General features: G+C 73.2%; 1 protein-coding gene across 1 annotated transcript in view; it reads left to right on the forward strand.

Annotated features, from left to right (window-relative positions):
* PLEC (plectin) overlaps positions 1–20,658 on the forward strand; it is an 83,118-nt gene that overhangs the window by 58,381 nt on the left and 4,079 nt on the right. Inside the window, exons 39-69 of the mRNA XM_064505519.1 lie at positions 803–903; positions 1,714–1,843; positions 6,675–7,191; positions 7,414–7,584; positions 7,876–8,021; positions 8,130–8,289; positions 8,494–8,578; positions 8,719–8,960; positions 9,223–9,342; positions 10,059–10,166; positions 10,377–10,595; positions 10,737–10,940; positions 11,014–11,245; positions 11,409–11,635; positions 11,714–11,836; positions 12,522–12,623; positions 13,097–13,198; positions 13,952–14,098; positions 14,824–14,979; positions 15,429–15,626; positions 15,707–15,835; positions 16,002–16,172; positions 16,256–16,411; positions 16,611–16,817; positions 17,120–17,239; positions 17,359–17,528; positions 17,807–17,966; positions 18,164–18,361; positions 18,989–19,114; positions 19,571–19,714; positions 20,275–20,463. Of these exons, the coding sequence (XP_064361589.1) occupies positions 803–903; positions 1,714–1,843; positions 6,675–7,191; positions 7,414–7,584; positions 7,876–8,021; positions 8,130–8,289; positions 8,494–8,578; positions 8,719–8,960; positions 9,223–9,342; positions 10,059–10,166; positions 10,377–10,595; positions 10,737–10,940; positions 11,014–11,245; positions 11,409–11,635; positions 11,714–11,836; positions 12,522–12,623; positions 13,097–13,198; positions 13,952–14,098; positions 14,824–14,979; positions 15,429–15,626; positions 15,707–15,835; positions 16,002–16,172; positions 16,256–16,411; positions 16,611–16,817; positions 17,120–17,239; positions 17,359–17,528; positions 17,807–17,966; positions 18,164–18,361; positions 18,989–19,114; positions 19,571–19,714; positions 20,275–20,463 (5,260 nt within the window). The remainder of the gene's footprint in view (positions 1–802; positions 904–1,713; positions 1,844–6,674; positions 7,192–7,413; positions 7,585–7,875; positions 8,022–8,129; positions 8,290–8,493; positions 8,579–8,718; positions 8,961–9,222; positions 9,343–10,058; positions 10,167–10,376; positions 10,596–10,736; positions 10,941–11,013; positions 11,246–11,408; positions 11,636–11,713; positions 11,837–12,521; positions 12,624–13,096; positions 13,199–13,951; positions 14,099–14,823; positions 14,980–15,428; positions 15,627–15,706; positions 15,836–16,001; positions 16,173–16,255; positions 16,412–16,610; positions 16,818–17,119; positions 17,240–17,358; positions 17,529–17,806; positions 17,967–18,163; positions 18,362–18,988; positions 19,115–19,570; positions 19,715–20,274; positions 20,464–20,658) is intronic.

The raw sequence follows: 20,658 nt of genomic DNA on the forward strand, positions 1-20,658 counted from the left end.
GATAGCTTAAGTGGGTCACTTCAAGCCTCTCGTGATGACGCATTTTCTGCAGTTCTCTGCTCACCTGTGTGGCCCTTTCTCAGCCGGCTCTGGCAGCACTGCCAGCCTTGCAGCAGTGCTCCGGCCCCGGGGCCTTGGGGGGCTGCTGCTCCCTGGCGAGCTGGGCATCTGGGGGCTTTCGCACCCCTCTGCACTGGTGTCCCGCTCGCCCCTTCGTACGGCGATGCGGCACGGCGAGCCTCCTCGCAGCGCTCGGCCGCACGCGCTCGCCGGTGCCGCGGCTCCCTGGGGCTCTGCCTGGTGCAGAGCCGGCTTTGGCACCGGCTCAGAGGACCGTGCCGGGGGGAGGGAAAGCGCTGCGGGTCAGCTCGCCGTGGCTGGGCTCGGTATCGGCCAGGCGCCGGGACGGCAGCGGGGTCTGCAGCTCGTGGCCTCGCCAGGGGCGTGTTTAGTGAAATGATGCGGACCAGCCACGGAGAACAGCAGAAGGGGCTGGCAGGTGTAGGGGGAGCAGGTGAGACTCGGTCCAGATAAAAACGGGTCAGGAAATGCAGGAGCGCTGTGGGAGCTGCTGAGCTGAGCTGTGCTTGGCCTGCTGAAGGAGACCAAGACGTGCAGAGCCAAAAAGTCGCAGGTAATGCTGGTGGGAAGGGGCAGAGCTCGGGGTCCCAGGCCGCCCCGTCAGAGGGGACGCTTTGCCCTGGTGTGCGGCGAGGACAGGCAGAGCAGCTGCCCCGTGCGTGGGAGGGAAATCCCAGCGAGAGCAGCACCGCCAGAGACTCCCCTGCTCCCCGGGCTGCAGGTCCAGCCCCAGCGAGGCGGTGGGGCTGCCCCCCCCGTGCCACCCACCCCAGTGCTGCCTGCGTGGCTCTGTGCACATCCGTGTGCCTCTGAGGTGCCCGGGTACCGCGCTCTGCTCCAGCTATGCCGTCCGCCAGGTACCGGCACCCCCGTGCCAGCCCCAGCCAGGAAACCTCATTCCCCGCGCCTTCCCTCTGCTCTCTTCGCAGAAGCTTTTTGCTGTGGATGATGCTGGTCTCCCTGGAAAGAGCACGGAGGGGTTGTCGCCGGATGCAGAGGAGATGGAGAGGTATGGAGAGATGAGCAAAGACACCTTTACCGGGTGCAGATCGGGGCCTGGAGCCTGCACGTGTGTGCATGTGCGTCTGCGTGATGAGACGAGCTGGGGGGATCCTGCCCTGCCGGGACCAGCCGTCGGGAAAGGCACGGCGTGGGTTGGCGTGCACAGAGCAGGAACTGCATTAAATGCAGGTGCTCATTGCGTCCCACGCAGAGCAAGGGCAGGGATGTGGGTCAGGAGCGCTGTGCCCACGGCAGAGGTGCAGGCCTGAGCTCTGGGTGCAGATGTGGGCAGCTAGGGGCCACGGGAACGGCACAGGGGTTTATCCTGCAGAGTCGGGAAGAGGCCGGACTGATGCTGCAGGCGTTGGGAGGGCCCCTTGCACGGCGCCCGCTGCCAAGGGGGTCGCTGGGCCGGGCAGCTGCTCGGGGGCTGCTTTTGGGGCACCTCTGGCAGCTGCTGCACATGCACACGCACCCCCCTCGCATCAGTCGAGCGGTGCCAGCCTGCCCTCGGCATCCCCGCGGGCCCGGCAGCCAGAGTTTCCTCCGGGAAAGAGGAGGAGGGTGCAGAGCTCCGCGGAGGCACCTTCGGGTCCCCCCAGCCTCCCGCGTCCTGCGCTTTGTCCCCAGAGCGTGGCAGCGGAGCGAGTGGAAGGAGTGGCGGCTGGAAGTGCACGAGCAGCTGCTGGCCCTGCGCCACTGGCTGGATGCCGTGGAGAAGAGGCTGCCCGCCCTGCCGGAGCAAGGCCCGGCCCCGCAGGTAACCGGCTTGGCTGGGGGGGTGGCAGCTGCAGACCCGCTCGGAGCCAGGCAGGACCAGCCCAGGCGTTCGCTGAGGCTGGCGAGGTCTCAGCCCCCGAGAGGGAGGAGGGAGCCTGGCCCCAGCCCCCTGGGAGCCCCACAGGCACGGCCCCAGAAACGTCACCCCAGCCGCACCCGTGGGCCGGGCAGGGTCCCCTGTCCCCGGCTCCTTCTCCCCAGCCCGACGGTGCTCCCTCAGCTCTGTCTGCAGCTGAATGCGCCTCCGTCCCCTGCTGCCGTGCTGCGGGCTTGGGGCCCCTCCCTGCAGCCAGGCCCTGCTAGCGCCCCGTGGCATCGCCCACCCGAGCTGTGGGCTCAGCCCTGTGCCATGGCGGCTCTGCCCGGGTGTTGTGCGCAGCCACGCACAGCGAGGCGTGTGCAGCGGCCTCCTCCTGCACGGGTGACACGTGCAGCCATGCATGGTCAGACACATGCAGCACTGTCCCCCTGCACGGGTGGCACATGTGCAGCCACGCACAGTGAAGCATGTGCAGCGGTGTCCCCCTGCATAGGTGGCACATGTGCAGCCACGCACAGTCAGACATGTGCAGCAGTGTCCCCTGGCACAGGTGGCACATGTGCAGCCATGCATGGGTGAGGTGTAGGCAGCCACATCCCCCTGCACAGGTGGCACATGTGCAGCCACGCACAGTGGAGCACGTGCGGCAGTGTCCCCCTGCACAGGTGGCACATGTGCAGCCACGCACAGTGAAGCACGTGCGGCAGTGTCCCCTGGCACAGGTGGCACATGTGCAGCCATGCACAGTGAAGCACGTGCGGCAGTGTCCCCCTGCACAGGTGGCACATGTGCAGCCATGCATGGGTGAGGCATGTGCAGCTACATCCCCCTGCACAGGTGGCACATGTGCAGCCACGCACAGTGAAGCATGTGTAGCAGTGTCCCCCTGCACAGATGGCACATGTGCAGCCATGCATGGGTGAGGCAGGTGCAGCCATGTCCCCCTGCACGGGTGGCACATGTGCAGCCATGCATGGGTGAGGCAGGTGCAGCCACGCACAGTGGAGCACGTGCGGCAGTGTCCCCCTGTCCAGACCTCGCGTGCCCCTCTGCTCGCGGCCCCCCTGCCTGGAGGTCCGGAGGGCGTTAACGCGTGCTGCCCCGGTCCCCCGGCCGACGCGGGCTGCCGGCTCCCGCCCGGCCGGGCTGCCCCTCCTCGCGGCCCTGCGAGCAGTCCCTCGCTGGCTCCTTTTGTTCGGGGCCTGGCCAGCACACGGGCTCCCTCCGCACACATGACGGCACAAACTGAAAGGGCCATTCATCCCGGCCCCGGCGCAGACAAAGCCGAGGCCGAGGAGAAACCCACCCAGCTCCTGGGATCTGAGGCTGCGGATTCCAGCCGACTGCGCTCCGCTCGGTGCCCCACGTTGGGCTCCCCCCCCCCGGGGCGCCACGCCACCCCCAGCCCGGTCCCCGGGGCCGCGGAGCGTGCCGCGCGGGCTCCCCGGAGGCGCCGGGGCAGGGGGCAGCGAATCCCCCCCGGCGAGGGAGCCAAGCCCCTCGCCCCGCACCCAGCCCCGGGTCACGCAGGGCCCGGCCGGGTGCGGGGGGCAGCAGGGCTGGGTGCTGGGGCAGCTGGGGCAGAGGCTCATGCGAGCCCTCCCTTTGGTGCGGAGGCAACCTGGGGTGCTCAGCACCGCCGGGCAGGGCCCCGCTTGGCCCGGTTGAGCCGGGGAAGCCCGTGCGCGGGCGGGGAGCCGGGGCACGCATCCGGCGGGGGTGCCGAGCTCTCCGCTCCCCGCGGGAGGCTGCCGGCGGCCGGAGCGCCGCGATGTGTCACCGCCCCGGTAACATGCGGACAAAGCCCCGTCCGTCCCCGGGGGGCTGCGGCTGGCACCGGGGCGTCGCGGCTCGGAGCTCCGAGCGCCCTTCCCGCGCCGGGCGGAGGCGGGAGCCCATCGCCGGGGTCTCGCGGCTGCAGCACCGCCGCGGGAGCAGGTGCCGGCGGGGCCGCAGGTGGCGGCGGCGGCGGGGGCGGCCCGGCCGCCCCTCCGGCGCCGGGTGGGAGCGGCGCCGCTCCCCCTCCCCCTGCCCGGGATGGCTGCGAGTCCCCGGTGGGTTTCCCCGGTAACGGGCTCGGCGCGCCGAGGGTTAACGGAGCGGCTCATTGTGCCGGCGGCCGTGCGCGGCGGGGTCAGCGGCGCCGCGCCCGCGGCCTCCCCCCCCCCCCCCCCCCGCGCAGCCCCCCCCGGCCCCGGCCGCCCCGCGCCCCGCGCCGGCCGCCGAGCCTCACCCGCGCCGCGGCGCTGCGGGGGGCGCGGGGGGCGCGGGGCCCGAGGCCGCGGTGACGGGCGCGGGGCCCCGCCGCGCCGCGCCGCCCTCCGAGGACGCCGCTTCGGCAAGTTCGCGGGCAGCGGCGGGTGCGGGAGCCGCCGAGCGCCTTTGAAGCGGCACAAAAGGCCCCGCTCCCCGGCGGGGGCCGGGCGACATGTCGCGCCTGCGGTAGCCGCAGCCCCGGGCCCCACCGGCCGCCCTGCTCCGGCACCGGCACCGGGGCGAGCACCGGGACGCTCCCGCCGCCGGCGTCCCCCGCGTCCCCAGCATCCCCGGCCACCGGGCGCGATGGCCCGGCCGCCGGCCAGCTAGCCCCAGCGCAGGCGAGCGGCTCCGCAGCCCCCCGGCAGCCCCGCGCGGGCCGCGTTGCTCGGAGCAGCCCCTGCCTCCCCCGCCACGATGCCCCCGCTCTAGTCCCCGCGCTGCTGCCCATGGACGCCGGCGTGCTCCGCGGAGGGGTAAGTGTCACCGTCCCCCTCGCCTCGAGCGGCGGCGGAGCGCGGGAGGGGGCGGCCGGCCCCTCGCCCCCCCGGCGTGGCAGCCCCCCGCCCGGGCGATGCGCAGCCAAGCGCGGGGGGAGCTCGCAGGGCACGGGGGGCCGTGGGGCAGGGCCCAGCCGGAGCGGGGCGCCGGGACATGGGTGATGCTGCCACGGGTGCGTGTGTTCTGGGCGCAGGGTGTGGGGCAGAGCGGTGTGGGGTCCGGCCGGAGCAGCGTGGCTCGTCGGCGGGTGGGTGGGTGCAGCTGCGTGTGCAAGGACCGTGTCCGTGTGGTCCCGTGTGTCCGGAGGCGCGGGAGAGGCTGCGCCCAGAGGCGCGGACGGGAGCGCGTGCGTGTGCCGCAGGCGGGGTCCCTGCATCACCCCTCACCTCCCCGCCGTGGAGGGCTCTGGGTGACCCTCCGCCCATGCTGCTCGGGGGGGGCCCGTCTGTGCAGCGCCTGCAGGGCTGGCTGCAGGAGGTGTGGGGCGGTGCGGGGGCCGCGCTGCTGTGGGGCGAGTGGGGCTGTGCACGTGTGCATGTGTGGGGCGTGCACCGTCTCCTGGGGCGAGCGTGCCGGGGCCTGGCTGCGAGAGGTGCTGCCGTGTGTGTGCGTGTGCGCACGTGTGTGTGTGTGTGTGCGTGTGCGCACATGTGTGTGTGCACGTGTGTGTGTGCATGGGGTTTGCACCGCCTCCTGGGGTGAGCGTGCCGGGGCCCGGCTACGAGAGGTGCTGCCGTGTGTGTGTGTGTGCGCACATGTGTGTGTGCACGTGTGTGTGTGCATGGGGTTTGCACCGCCTCCTGGGGTGAGCGTGCCGGGGCCCGGCTACGAGAGGTGCTGCCGTGTGTGCGTGGGGCTGCGCGTGGGGCTGTGATGCCGCAGGTACCGTGCACCCACGACGCGTGCCGCGGTTGCGTGCGGAGGGGCTCGGTGGTGCGTGCCCGTCTGTGCAGGGAGCCGCGGAAGCGCTCGGCCCGTGGAGGAATGCACCACTGCGACGGATGCGCGTGGAGCGTGCGGCCCCTGGGAACGCGTGTGCTCCCGTTGCGTGTGCCCAGCGGATGCGGGCACGCTGGCATGAGTCTGCGTAGCGCTGCTAGTGTGTGCACACGTGCAGCGCGGTGTTGCCGAGGGGTCCGCGTCTGTGTGGCTCCGTGTGGGTGTGCGTGCGGCAGTGCAGGGTGTGGACTACAGCGTGTGCGTGCGTGCGTGTGTGCAGAACACAGCCCTGCAGTGGGTGTGTGCTCGCGTGTGCGGAGGTCCTGCCGGAGGCGTGCACAGCGGCGTGCAGCGCTCGGCCCAGCTGCGTGGCCCTGCAGCGGTGCGCGGCACCCGGGCCGCCCGGCCGCGGTGTGTTGCACAGCCGGGGGAGCCGGGGGGGCTGCGTATGAGCGGTTAGCGTGCACGCAGGGCCCCAGCCGGCTGTGGGGATGCACCAACCTGCTGCACATCCCGCGGGTGTGCCGGTGCCGGCCTGCTGCGGGTGCACGCGCGGGTGCAGGGGGTGCGCGTGGCGCCTGCTCGCGCGGGGCGGGAAGGCCGTGGCACGGCAGCGCTGCCGGCTGAGGACGGCGCCGGCCGAGCGCAGGAGCCGGCGTGGGAGGGTCCTGCCGGTGGCGGGGGATTTATGGCCGCGGCGGGCGGGTGGGGAGGGGAGGCCGCCTGCCTGCCGGGTGGGTGCTCCCAGACGGACGCCCGGCCCGGCCCCGCTCCCCCCGCGCGGTCCCCGGGGCCGCCTTTGTCCGGGCGCCGCAGACAGATGGCTCTTTTCTCCCGGCTCCGCTGGCCTCCGAGTTAATCTAACGGCACAAAGCGATGCGGGCCGGCAGCATCTGCCCGTCTGCCTCCCGCCGCCCCGCGCTGCTTCCCGGCGCCCCGCGTTTGCATCCCCGGGGATGCGCGCCGCGGCCAAGGGGTGGCATGGCCGGCGGCGCCCCGGCCCCCTCCCCACGCCCGGCACCCCGGAGCCGGCGTCGCCGGGGCCCTGACGCCGCCGTCCTCGGGCTCGTTGCAGGCGGGGATCTGACCCGGGGCCGGCGCTGCCGCGCGCCATGGGGAACTCGGTGAGCAGGCCCAGCTGCCTGGGCGAGAAGAGCCGCCGGCCGGAGGAGCTCCTGCGGGAGCCGCCGCTCCGGGACCGGGCGCCGGACGCGGAGGCCAAGGCGGCTCCGGGGGAGAACGGCTGGAGCGCGGCGGGGGGGGACGCCGGCAGCCGGCCTGGCAGCCCCGCGCTGCTCAAGCGCAGCAGCTCGGAGGCGGCGGTGCAGAACGGCAGTGCGGCCTGCGTCCCGCTCGCCGGGGCCGCCTGGACCCCCCCCCGGGCCGGCGCCCCCCGCGCCGCCTGGTCCTGGAAGCCCCTCACCACCCGCGAGGTGACGGAGGTGACGGAGGTGACGGAGACCATCGTGACGGAGATCGTGGAGGTGACCGAGTACCCGGCCGGCGAGGCCCTGGTCACCCGGACGGTGACGGTGCTGACGGAGCGCGGGGGGGAGCCGGCCGCCGGCCCCCCCGAGGCCGACCGCGCCGAGGTGACTGCGGGGCCGCGGGGTGCAGAGCACCCGCTCCGGGGCCGTGCCGGGTCCCCGGGCCTCGAGGAGCGAGCGCGGGTCTGCGCAGAGCCCTTCTCCGCCTCGGGCGCCGTGGGGCTGGGCGAGGGATGCCGGCCCCTCCCCGGCCCCACGGCTGCCCCACGGCCCAGCCCCCGCGCGGGGAGCGCCGTCCCGGGCGGCTCAGCCGCGTCTCTCTCCCAGGTGGCCCCGCGGGCCGTGCCCGTGCCGGAGGACGCCCCGGGCGCCGAGCGCGCCCAGGACACGCTGGAGAGCTTGCTGGCCTGGGTGGCCGACATGGAGGAGCTGGTGGGCAACCAGAAGCCGCCCTCCTCGGAGGTGAAGGTGGCCAAGGCCCAGCTGGAGGAGCAGAAGGTGAGCAAATCCCCGGGCTCGGCCGCCGCCGCGCTGGCCTCCGGCTTCCCGGGGATTACCGAGCCGGCGGCGAGCGGCAGGGCGGCCGTCCCGGGTGCCGCTGGCTCCCCGCACGGTCCGTGCTGGAAGTGCCGGCACCTCCGGGGCCCCGTGCAGCCCGTATCCCGCCTGGCTCTGCTCCTCTCCGCGCCGGGGGGGTTCGGATGCTCCCCGGCGCTCGCAAAGCCGACGGCTCCTGGGAGCAGCCCCGGGGCAGCGCCGGTCCCAGCCGGTGCCGCACGTCCCCCGCAGCTCCTGAAGCGGCTGCTGGAGGAGCGCCGGCCGCGGGTGGAGCACGTCCTGCAGGAGCGGCCGCCGCCGGAGCCGCCCGAGGCCGGCAGCAGCCTCCGCCGCCTCGGGGAGAAGTGGGGCGAGCTGATGCAGGAGGCCGAAGCCAGGTGGGTCGGGGCGCGCCGGGACCTTCGCCTCCGGGTCGGCAGCTCGGCGCCGGCGTGCGCGGCCCCGGGACGCCGGGGCGGGCGCCGGGCTCACCGGGCGCCCCGCAGGCACGGCCGCCTGGAGCGCGTCCTGCCCGCCGCCCAGGCCTTCCAGGAGGCCGTGGACCCCTTCCAGGAGTGGCTCGGCGCCACGGAGCGGCGGCTGGCCCAGCTCTGGAGAGCCGACGGCTGCGTCGCCCGCCTGCAGGACGCCCACCGGCAAATCCAGGTGGGAGCCGGGGCCGGGCCGGGAGCGGGGCGGGATCGGGCGCCCCGTGGGGCGAGCGCTCCCAGTGGGGCACCGGAGACGGGAGCGCTGGGAGCCTGGGCACGGAGGAGCCCGGGGTGCCGGGAGGGCGTCTGCCGGTGCCGGGGGGAGCAGGGATGGGGCGCAGCGCCCGCAGCAGCCGCCGCCACGGGACCTCTCGTGCAGGACCTCTGCGAGGAGATCCGCGCCCGGCTGGGAGAGCTGGAAGGGGCCCTGGAGAGCGGCCAGCGGGTCCTGGAGATGGTGACAGGCAAGCGGGGAAGCGGCGCGGGGAAACCACGGCCCCGAGCTTGGGCTCAGGATGCCGCGAGCATCCCCGGCCGGGGCTGGGGCGGGGGATACGGGAGAGGACGAGCGCGGCTGATGCGGCCGCCTGCCGCGCTGCCGCAGGGGAGGAGGCCCAGCTGGCGCAGGAGAAGATGGACTCCCTGAGGATGCGGTACCTCATCGTGGGCCAGAGCAGCGCCGACACCATGCACCGGCTGGAGCAGACCCTGGAGGCTTCGTCCCGCGTGGGCACTGCCCAGGAGGACCTGGCCCTTTGGCTGGGCCGCATGGAGAAGGAGCTGGCCTCCTGGGACAGCCAGCGCAGCGAGCAGGCGCCCCTGGTCAGCACGAGCGACAGAGAAAAGGTGCAGGACGCGGGGGCCCTGGGGACCGTCCCCCTGTGCCTCCTTCACCATCCCCAGACCGCATGACCTGGGACATTGCCACCTCCGTGGGGTGGGGGACACGGGGAGAAGGGGCTGGAGGACGCACCAGTGGGGTCTGTGCCCACCCCGCGTAGGAAGGTCCTGCTGCAACCAGCAGCAGATGCGCCGAGGAGGCCGTGGCCCGGGGAGGCATCCCCGGTGCCCGGGCCGTGTCGGCTGACGGCTCTTGTCCCTGCGGCAGTTCGAGCAGATCCTGGACTCCGAACTCGCCCACTTGGCTGGGCTCGGCGGGCGGCTGGAGGAGATCAGCCGGGTGCAGCTGGACGTGCAGGCCCTCCGCGCGCAGCTCTCCGACCAGAAGGTGGGTGCGCGGAGCTGCTCCGGGGCACGGTGGGCTGCGGGGGGTGCACGCTGCCGGTGCCCCGCACCTCCAGAGGCTGCCGGCAGCAAAGGGGGCCCCAGCAAGCACCAGAGACGCTGAGTTCATGTCCCCTCTGTGCTGTGCTCCCACTGTGCATGCATGGGCTGCATCACACACGTGCGTGGACATGCTGGCATCCTCCCCTTGCCTGCATCCTTCTGTACCTCCCCAAGCCCTGCGTGCCCCGGCGCCCACCGGCACGCGTGCACCCAGACTCCCGTGCACCAGCGGTCCTCCCTCAGACTGCACTCCCCATCTCGCGTCAAAAATCAACGCAAAGTGGCAAAGGGTGGTGCTCAGCACAGCGTGGCCGCAAGAGGAAAAGCCCCGGGGGCAGCTCTTTGGTGCAAGCAGCAGCAAGTGAGGCCTTTGAAGCACCGGGCTTGGCAATGCCCGTCCTTGGGCCTGGCCCATGCGTGTGCTCCGCGAGCTGCGCCTGCCTGGACAGGAGCAGGGGGATCAGGGTACGGGAGGGGTGTCCGTGCCGGTCAGAGGATCGGCCAGCCCATGGGTCTCTCGCAGCGTCTGCGCTCCTGCGTGCGGATGCACGTGGCCGCTGCTTCTGCCGAGCCCCCCGGCAGCTGTGCGCGCTGCTCCCGGTGCTGCCTGCCACCCGGGGCAGCCGGACCTGGCACCCACTTGCCTCTGTCCTGCAGCTGCTCTCCGCTGAGATCCTGCACCACCGGGGCCTGGTGGAGCGTCTGCTGGGGATCTCGGACCCGCTGCTCCAGTCCTGCCCCGAGCCCCTGCGGCAGCACCTCCAGGTGAGCGGCCCTCCGGGCGCCGGCGCTGCCCAGCCGGGGCTTCCTCCGCTCCGCGGTGCACCTGGAGGGGCTGGGCAGGACCAGCCGGCCCGCGGCACGCGTCCGGAGCTGCGCAAGCGCCGGGCACGGTGATCCTGGGCCAAGGGCAGGCTGAACCAGGTTGTCCTCAGCCCGGCGTGCCTGCCCCAGGTGAGCCGCGTGTCTCCGCAGCCCTCCGTGCAGGCGCTGCGGGAGCGCGCGGAGCAGCTCTTCCTGCGGAGCGGGGCCTGCGCCGTGCAGCTGGAGCACGCCCAGTCCTTGCTGGGCCAGTTCTCCGAGGCCCACGATGAGCTGGCGCCCTGGCTGGAGGAGACGCAGGTCGTAGGGCTGCAGCTTTCCCCCAGCGCCATCAGCTACGAGGCCTTCAAGGAGCAGCAAGCGCTGCTGCAGGTGAGGGGCTGGGGCACCCGCGTGCATGAGCACCATCCATCGGGGGCAGAACCGGGGGGGTCCGGCCCCCCGCACCGGGGGGCACTGGGACACGTCCGCGTGCCACTGGGCTCTGCTCCCACCGCCCTCCTCCGCCCTCAGTGCCTGCGGGAGGCCATCGCCGAGCACCGGCCGCTGATGGGCAAGCTGCAGCGCGTCTCCTCGCAGCTGCTGGAGCTGAGCCCGGAGCAGGGCGCCCCGTTCCAGCGGCGCTGCCAGGAGGCCGAGGAGCAGTACGGCCGCATCCGCGAGCGCGTGCGCCAGGCCGCTGCGCTGCTGGAAGACGCCCTCCCGCGCTACAGCCAGGTACGGGGCCGGCACCCGGGAGCCGGGGTCCCCCGGGGCTTTCCCTCGAGTGACGGGGCCGCTCCCTCGGCAGCTGACGGAGCGCATGGACCTGCTGCTGGAGTGCCTGGAGAGGCTGCAGAGCCGCCTGCAGACCCCGCCGGCCGTTCGCGGCGACGCGGCCCACCTCCGGGAGCAGCTCCGGGAGAACGGCCTGGCCCTGGCGGAGCTGGAGAAGCTGGGGGTGGCGCTGGAGACGGTCCAGGCGCAGGGCACCGAGCTGCTGGCCAGCATGCGGGCGGCAAACTCCGACGCCGCGGCGAGAGGTACCCGGAGCGCGCATGTGCGCAGGAGCGTGTCCCCGTGCCCGGGGCGTGGGGGCATCCCGGCGGGGCCATGTCCCGGCCGTTGGCATGGGGCTGGGGTGCCCGGCCCCCCCGGCGCCCGGGAGCCCCGCAAGCCCATCCCCGTCCCTCTCGCGCCCCGCAGTGATCCAGGAGCGCACGGCCCAGCTGCTGTCGCAGTGGGGCTGCCTGCGGGGCCGCTGCGAGGAGCAGGAGCGCTGGCTGCGGGAGCTGCTGGCGCTGGCCGACCGCTTCTGGCACGGCCTCTCCGAGCTGGCCCTGACGCTCAGCGACACCCAGCAGCTGGTGCTGGGTCTGGAGGAGGCCGACGCCGAGCCCGAGTCCGTGCGCGCGCGGCTCCGCACCATGCAGGTACCGGGGGGTCGGGGGTCAGCGAGCAGGCTGAGGACGGGGTGGGGGGGTCAGCGCTGAGCCCCGTCCCGTCCGCAGGCGCTGCGGGAGGAGATCGACTCCCTGCAGGGCGACCTGGACACGCTGGGCATCCTCGGCGTGGAGCTGATGTCCTCCTGCGGGGACCCCGACAAGCCCGACGTCACCAAGAGCCTGGACGATGTGAGTGCCCCGCCGGGGCGGTCTGTGCGGCAAGGGGCCGCGGGGCGCAGGGCGTGCCAGGACGGGGCGTCCCCGAGCTCAGCTGCTGCTGGATCCAGCGCCCACAGATGTCCCATGGCCGGGTTGCCAGGAGAGCCCCTGGGGTGGGGGTCCGGGCAGCACCCAGGGCTGGGGGTCCCAGGGAGACCCTGGGGTCGGTGTCCAGGAAGCCAGGGCTGGGGGTCCTGGGGAGCCCAGGGTGGGTGTCCAGGGAGCCCTGGGGTGGGTTTCCAAGGAATCCCCATGGGTGGGTGACCCGCAGAGCCCACAGTAGGCTTCTTTGAGGTCTCAAGGGTGGGTGTCCAGGGATCCAGGCATGGGGGTCCCGGGGAGTTCCCAAGATGGACGTCCAGGGATCCAGGCATGGGGGTCCCAGGGAGTTCCCAAGATGGATGTCCAGGGATCCAGGGATGGGGGTCCCAGGGAGCTCCTGGGGTGGATGTCCAGGGATCCAGGGATGGGGGTCCTGGGGAGTTCCCAGGATGGACATCCAGGGATCCAGGGATGGGGGTCCCGGGGAGCCCAGGTTGGGTGTCTGGGCCACCCCGGGGTGGGCGTCCCGGGCCGGTGTCCTCGCAGGAGGGACCGTGTGCCGCCGCCCCTGGCACCCCGCGGCGGTGCCGCTGACCCTCGCGCCCTGCCGCAGCTCTACTCCTCCTGGCACAGCCTGAACAAGGTGTGGACGGAGCGGTACGCCCGCCTCGAGGAGCAGCTCCAGGCCTCCCTCAGCTACCAGGAGACCATGCAGGTGCGGGGTGTTTTGGGCCCAGAGCATCAGCCCCCGCCATGGGGCTGGCTGGGTGGCAGCGTTGAGGGGCCGTGGGGCTGGCGGGGGTGTCCCTGGGCATGGTGCATGCAGGAGAGCTGCTGGTGGGGCTGGAAGCCTCGTGGTGGGGCTGGCTGGGCAATGGGGGGTCTGTAGGATTGCTGGGCAGTGGGGCTGGCTGGGCTGCAGGGCTATGGGGCAGGGGGGCTGGCCGGGCCTGGGGGGCCGCGTTGCAGGGCAATGTGCCCACAGCAAGGTTCGCTCGCTGAGGATGGGGCTGGCGCGACCCCCTGCTCCAGCCCTCCCTGGGCCCCGCCGAGGTTCAGCCCCACGCCTGGCCGTGGGGCTGCAGAGCGCGGGGGCAAGCGTGCCGGCAGGGCTGGCGTGTCCGGCACGGGCAGGGGACGGGGCGTGTGTCTGGGACCCCCCTGACCCCGCGGTCCCCTCCGCCCCAGCGGCTGTTCGAGTGGCTGGATGCGGCCGAGCTGCGCATCGCGGAGGAGTTCCTCGTCGGCGGCGACCTGGACATGGTGCAGCAGCAGCTGGCGGAGCTCAAGGTGGGTCGTGCGGCAGGACGTGGCCCCGAGCCCAGGGCGGGGGCATGGGGCAGCCCGGGGGGGCCGAGCCGGGGATGCTCGGGGCGTTTCCCAGCAGTGGGGTGGGAAGGTGGCACATTGGATGGTGCTGGTGCCTCTGGGGCACCCGCCTGTGGTCGGCGTGGGGTGGCTGAGCCCCGGCCCTCCCCTGGCCTGGGGTCGCTGGCATGGACACCAGGGCTGCCCCAAGCCCCCCCAGACAAGCAGGGCCCCGCGCTCCCCACGAGGAGGAGCTGCGGGCCCGGGAGAGGGCGGGTACGCTGCGCTGGGCGGTGCAGCGCCGAGCCCGAGGAGCTGTGCCAAGCGGTGCCGTGCCATGCTGTGCTACACCGGGCCATGCCGTATCCAGCTCTGCATGCCATGCCATGCTGCACCATGCCAAGTCAAGCTGTGCCAAGCTGTGCTGTGCCATGCCATGCCATACTGTGCCGTGCCAAGTCAAGCCATGCCATGCCATGCCATATCCAGCTCTGCCATACGTGCCACGCTGCACTGTGTTGCACCATGCCAAGTCAAGCCAAGCTGTGCTGTGCCATGGCATTCTGTGCCACGCCATGCCATGCCGTATCCAGCTCTGCCACGCGTGCCATGCTGCAGTGTGTTGCACCACGCCAAGTCAAGCCAGGCCCTGCCTGGGGGCACAGCAGGCCCACGGGCTCGTGCACGGGGCCAGGGCTTGGGGGTGGCCCTGCTCATGGCTGTCCCCCCCGGCAGGAGTTCAAGAGGGAGCTCTACCAGTGCAAGGTGGACGTGGAGAGCCTGCGGCACCAGGCCGGCCCGGGCAGCGGGGACCCCCCAGCGCCGCTCAGCGACTTCCGCCAGCGCTGGGACCGCCTCGAGGAGGAGATCGTCAGTCGCCAGGTGGGCGAGGGGGCCTCGGCCAGCGCGGGGTCGCTCCGGGCATGGAGCGTGCTCTCACGGGTATGGGGGTGCTGGGGGTGTCTGGGAGGTGATGGTGGTGCCTGAGTGATGGTTCTGCCATGGGCATGAGGCGAGAGCCAGAGCAAAGTGGGCGCATGGTGCTGGGCACCGGGTGCATGGTGCCGTGCAGGTGCTGGGTGCATGGTGCTGGGCACCGGGTGCATGGTGCCGTGCAGGTGCTGGGTGCATGGTGCTGGGCACGGGGTGCGTGGTGCCGTGCAGGTGCTGGGTGCATGGTGCTGGGCACCGGGTGCGTGGTGCCGTGCAGGTGCTGGGTGCCTGGTGCTGGGCACCGGGTGCGTGGTGCCGTGCAGGTGCTGGGTGCATGGTGCTGGGCACCGGGTGCGTGGTGCTGTGCAGGTGCTGGGTGCGTGGTGCCGGGCACCGGGTGCATGGTGCCGTGCAGGTGTTGGGTGCATGGTGCTGGGCACGGGGTGCGTGGTGCTGTGCAGGTGTTGGGTGCGTGGTGCCGGGCACCGGGTGCGTGGTGCCGTGCAGGTGTTGGGTGCATGGTGCTGGGCACGGGGTGCGTGGTGCTGTGCAGGTGCTGGGTGCGTGGTGCCGGGCACCGGGTGCGTGGTGCCGTGCAGGTGCTGGGTGCCTGGGCAGGGCTGGCAGCGTCCCCTGCCAGATGGGTGCCCAATCCTGCCCCTTCCCTCCGGCAGCACCAGCTGGAGGCAGCTCTCCTGGGCCTGGGCCAGTTCCAGCACCAGCTGGAGGAGCTGCTGCAGTGGCTGTCCCGCACCTCCGAGCAGCTGCAGGGCCCGACCCTGCTGCGCCTCGACCTGCAGAGCTGCGAGATCGAGCTGGCCAAGCACAAGGTGAGGGCGGCAGCTGCCCGGGGCCGCCTGCGCCCCGCGTCCCGGCCGTGCCCGGCCTGCTGGCCCCGGCCGCCGGCTGCGTGGGGGCCGGGAGCTGGTGGCAGCAGGCGGGATGCAGCCTTGGTCCCCCTGGCCCCGCTCCTGCCCCCCGCCAGGCGCTGCCCTGCCCTATGGCGAGGCAGCAGGTCCCTGGGGTCCGGGGCGGGCGGCGTGGGAACGCGTCTCCTCCCGCGGTGACAGCATGGAAGGAATGAGTCGTCTCTGCGTCTGCGGGGAGGCGGCGAGGGCCCCGCTCTGCCTCCCCGTGCCCGGGCACGCTCGTGCGCGCTCTGACGCAGGCAGCGCCGCGCTGCACGGTGCCCGAAGCGAGCCTGCACGGGGCCGTGGGGCCGGGGTGCCATGGGGCAGGCAGGGGGGCGGCCATGACGGGGCAGCGCGTGCCCCCGCAGGTGCTGAGGAACGACGTGATGTCCCACGCCCGCACGGTGCGGTCCGTCAACGAGGCCGGGCAGGGCTTGCTGCTCTCCAGCCTGGGGGAGAGCGTGGAGGGGCTCCAGCGCAGCCTGCAGCAGCTCAACCAGCGCTGGGACGCGGTGCAGGGCGAGACCGAGAGCCGCCAGCTGGAGCTGGAGAACAACCTCGGCCAGGTTTGGGGACGCCGCACCCCGGGGCGCCGCAGCCGCCGTGCTCGCGGGGCGCCCTGAACCTCGGCCCTCGCCTCCGGCAGGTGCAGGACATCACGCTGGAGATCACGGAGCTGCTGCAGTGGCTGGAGCACGTGGAGCTGCAGCTCTTCTTCTCCAAGCCGGCCTGGGGCCACCCGGACGCCACCAAAGAGAAGCTCACCGCGCACCTGGTGAGCCCCGGTGCTGCGCCGGCCGCCCGGGCTGCGCAGCCCTCCCCGTGCCCCAGGAGCGCAGGGCTGGACGCGTCCCCACGTCCCCTGCCCCACGCCGGCTGCCGGAGCCCCCCGTCCCCCCCGGGGCGGCAGCACGGAGCAGTGACGCCCCGGGGCTCCGCAGGAGCTGTGCAAGGAGATGGAGTCGAAGCAGCAGGCGTACAGCAGCGTGCGGGACCGGCTGCAGCGCCTGCTGGCCTCCTGCCCCGCCGCCCGGCCCTGCAGCACCGAGCACAGCCTCCGCATCCTGGAGCAGAAGTGGGAGAGCGTCTACGCCGAGGCGCAGGAGAGGAAGGTGCGCGGGCAGGGGCCGGCGCCCGGCTCCGGGGGCTGCGGCGTCCCGCCGCGGTCTCCGCCAGCGCCTGCCTCCGCTCGCAGGAGCGCCTGGCGGAGGGGCTGACGGCCACCACCGAGTTTCACGGCACCATGCAGGACCTGCTGCGCTGGATGGGGCGCGCGGAGGAGATGCTCAGCTCCCCCGCGCCGCCCAGCTTTGTGCTGGACACCGTCACCGCGCAGATCCAGGAGCACAAGGTGAGCGCCCGGCGCCGGGTCCTGCTGGAGCGGCTCCGGCACCGGCGGGGGAATCGCCCCCGGGATGTCTCCGTGCAGCCGCACTGGGATGCTGCTCCGTGCCCCGGTGTGGGCTGCGCTCCCTGCATCCCGCCCTGCCCTCGGCGGCTTTCCCTGCCCCGGGCCCTCCGTGCGCCCAGCTGCGTCCGGCTCCCCGCAGGCCCTGGTGAAGGAGGCGCACGCTCACGGGGAGCAGCTCAGCGGGCTGGAGGCGGTCGCGTCTCGCCTGAGGGACTTCAGCCGGAAGCAGGACGGCGCCGTGATCCAGAACCTGGTGCTGACGGCCAAGGAGCGGCTGGCCAAGGTGCTCCAGCAGACCTCGGAGCGAGGAGCGGCGCTGGAGGAGGCCCGCAAGCGCACCAAGCAGGTACGCGGCCGCGCTGCCGGGTCTTGCAGGGAGCTGCCCCGGGGCGCGGGCTGTGCCGTGCTCCATGGGCCGCGCTTCTGCGGTCTGTGGTCCGTCCTGCCCCGCGGTGTGGGCCGGGCTTCTCCACCCGTTGAGCTGTCCCGCTGCAGCGCATGGTGAAGCTGCTCCGGCACGCGGACCTGGCGTGTGGGCCACGGTGCTCCTGCGCGCGGGCCTTGCTGCCCCGGCCCCTGGTCCGTGCTGCAGCGTGCACGGGCTGCGCCGGTGCAACGCGCGTACGTCCCCGTCACGCGCCTCTCCAGTTCAGCGAGTCCCGGCGGCTGCTCCTGGACTGGATGGACGAGGTGGAGCAGAGCTTGGAGGTGCCCCACGACACTGCCACCAGCCAGGAGGAGATCAAGTGCCAGCTGGCTGAGCACAAGGTGAGCGGCCCGCCCTGGTCCCCGGCCCCCGCCGGCACCTCCAGCGTGCCGCGACGCCGGCGTGCCGCGACGCCGTTCCGGAGCCGTGGAAGGCAGGAGTCTGCCCGCTCTGCCCGCAGGCTTTCCAGAAGGTGCTGCGCTCCAAGCGGCCCGTGTACGAGGCCACGCTGCGGAGCGGGCGGGCGCTGCGGGAGAAAGCGCAGCTCCCCGAGGACCTGCAGCCGCTGGAGGAGCTGCTGGGGGAGCTGAAGGAGCGCTGGGACGCCCTGTGCAGCCGGGCCGTCGAGAGGTGAGCGGGCTCCCGCGCGCCGCTTGCCGTGGGGTAGCGGCCAGCTGGCACGGCACGGCACGGCACGGCACAGCCCTTCCTCCCCGGGTGCCCATCACCCTGCTTCGGGCCCCCTGCCCTCGCTGCTGGGCGCTGCTGGTCCCTGCAGCCAGGATCCTCTCCCTGCATCCGCACGTGCACCCGAGTCTGGGGCACCGGGGACTGCCCACGGGGACTGCCCACGGGGGTTGCCCATGGGAATTGCCCACGGGGATCGCCCACGGGCTGTCGCCTTGCAGGCAGCACAAGCTGGAGGAGAACCTGCTCTTCTCGGGCAAGTTCACGGACGCGCTGCAGGCCCTCATGGACTGGCTGTACCGGGCCGAGCCGCAGCTCAGCGAGGACGTGCCCGTCGGAGGGGACCGGGACCTGGTCAGTGACCTCATGGACAAGCACAAGGTCGGTACCGCGGGGCCGCGTGCTCCTGTCCCGCCGCGCGTGGGAGTCCCACCGCCGGCCCTTCCTGCACTGCTTCACCGGAGCCTGCGCGCCCGGTCCCCGGGGCAGTGCTGGGGTGTCCCAGGCCCCGCGGCAGCCCTTGGGGAGCAGGCGGGGCGGCTGTGGCCCTGGCATCTCCCTGCCCCGTCCTTCCCCAGGTTTTCCAGAAGGAGCTGGGCAAGCGAGCCAGCTGCATCAAGATGCTGAAGCGCTCGGTGCGCGACCTGACCCGCGGCAGCAGCAGCGTGGACTCGCAGTGGCTGCAGAGGCAGATGGAGGAGCTGAGCACCCGCTGGGACCTGGTCTGCAAGCTCTCCGTCTCCAAGCAGGCCCGGCTGGAGGCGTCGCTCCGGCAGGTGGGAGCGGCGGGGACGGCAGTCGGTGCGCGCCGGCGGGGAGGGTGCTGCACGTGGCCTGCGCGGCGGTGCCGGCAGTGCGTGCCCACGTCGCGGGTGCTGCGTGCGGTTCCCAGGCTCGGTGTGTGGCTGGGCGTTGCAAAGCGCTCGTGTGGGGTGCGCGTGGCAGGGTGCCCGGGGTGTGGGGTGCTGGCTGCGTGGGGTGCCCGAGCGGCGTGCGACGGTGTGTTGCAAGGTGCCGCGCGGGGGGTCGGGGCTGCGGGTGGCTGTGCGCCGCGTGGCCGTGCACAGGGTGCTGCTGCAGGGCGCTGTGCGGGGTGCCCAGGGCTGATGCCCCCCCCGTGCTTTGGGGCGCCCTCCTTGATGGGGAGATGCTGATGGGGTCGGGGAAACTGCCCCAGCTCCTCTGCGGGGTGAGGAGCACCTTCTCCGTCCCGCCGGGGCTGGAGCTGGGCCGCGAGCAGCTCTCCCGGGGGTCCGGCGCTGCGCGGCGAGCTGTCCGTGGGGACCCGGGCAGGGCTGCGGCGGCGGGGCTCGGTCCGGCCGGGGCTGGGGGACGGGCACGCGGGGAGCAGCCGCCGGGCGGGCGCTGAGCGGGTCCCCGTTGTCCCCGGCCGTCGGCGGCAGGCGGAGGAGTTTCACACGCTGGTGCACGCCTTCCTGGGGCGCCTCTCCGAGTCGGAGAAAACCCTCAAGTACGGCGTCTTCCCCGAGGAGGAGGCGGCGGTGCAGGAGTGCCAGCACCAGCTGCAGGTCAGTGCCCGGCCCTGTCCTTGCCCCGAGCCGTCCCACGGCCACGGTCACGGCCCCAGGGCATGCGGGAGCTGGTGTCACAGCATGCGTGGTATTGCGGCGTGCATGGCTCCCTTGGGAGCACCGCTTGCTCCTGTCTTCCCGCGGGCTGGGAAAACCCCATGCCCATGCCCATGCCCATGCCCATGCCCATGCCCAGCCCCTTCCTCGGCAGGCCCCATCCCCTTCCTCGGCAAACCCCATCCCTTTCCTCCTGCTCTCAGCCCCCTTGCTCCCCTGCTGGCCCTGACCACATTTCGAGGCTGATCTCCAGCCATGGGGCTTCCCTGCCCTGCTGTGGGGCTGGCCCCACTGGGCCCCCATGGCCTCCCCACAGGGCACAGGTGGGTCCTTCGGGTGCTGGGGGGGGGTGCAGTGCCGCGACCCCCCCAGCCCCAAGGTCCGTCGCTCCCGCAGGAGCTGATGAAGTCGCTGCAGTGCCAGCAGCTGGAGCTGGAGTGCATCACCTCGCTGGGGGAGGAGATCCTCGCCACCTGCCACCCCGACTCCGTCATCACCATCAAGTCCTGGGTCACCGTGGCCAAGAGCCGCTTCCAAGAGGTGAGCTGGACACCCCCCCCCCCCCCCCCCCCCGTCCCTCCCCGGCAAGGAGGCACCGGCACCTTGCCGGGAGCGGGGGGATGCTCGGCCCCCTCCTCAGCTGGCAGGCAGGATCCTGGCCCCCGCGTCCCCTCGCTCCCGCCCTGTCCCTGCCCTGGTGCCACCCAAGGGCTGTCTCCGGTGGCAGCGGCAGCCAGGGCCTCTCCTGTCCCGCTCAGCCGGTGGCGGCTCGTTCTCTGCTCCCGGAGCTGGGCGTGTGCCGGATGCCAGCGGGGCATCCCCGGAGCGGGAGCAGCGCTCGGGGATTCCCACCGGGCTCCAGGCCGCCCCGCGCCCCCAGGAGCCGGCAGAGCCTTCCCGGCTCTCCCTGAACGGGTCTGACGGGTTCTGGCCGATCCCTGGTCTTTGCACAAAGCAATTAGCGGGCAGAGCATCGCGCATCTAATCAGGATCGGGATCTGCCCGGAGGTGCCATCCCAGGGGCAGGACTGCGCCAGCTGCAGCGGTGCCACGGCCCTGCCATCAGCCCGCGCCACCCGTCCCCGTCCCCCCGCTCGCAGGTGCTGAGCTGGGCCCAGCAGCAGGGCGAGCGGCTGCAGGCGCAGACGGCCAGCCTGGCTGCCGAGCGCGAGGAGATGGCCCAGCTCATCGACTGGATCACCGCCGCCGAGGAGGCGCTGAGCCTGCGCGACCAGGAGCCGCTGCCCGAGGACGCCGAGCAGCTGGAGGAGCTCAACGCCCAGCACGTGGTACGGGACCCGGGCCCCGCTCCCGCCTGGACAGGGCCAGCGCATCCCCCGGTGTCCCCCATCGCCCCCCCCCAGCGTCTCCCATCGTCCCCCTGGCACGTGGGGCAGCTGCAGCCCTTCTGCATCGCCGAGCGGCCGGCCGCGGCGTCCCCGAGGGCTTTTGGGTGCCCCAGGACCATGCCGGCAGCCGGAGCC

Source organism: Dromaius novaehollandiae, chromosome 2 (genome assembly GCF_036370855.1).
Source record: "Dromaius novaehollandiae isolate bDroNov1 chromosome 2, bDroNov1.hap1, whole genome shotgun sequence".
Taxonomy (NCBI): domain Eukaryota; kingdom Metazoa; phylum Chordata; class Aves; order Casuariiformes; family Dromaiidae; genus Dromaius; species Dromaius novaehollandiae.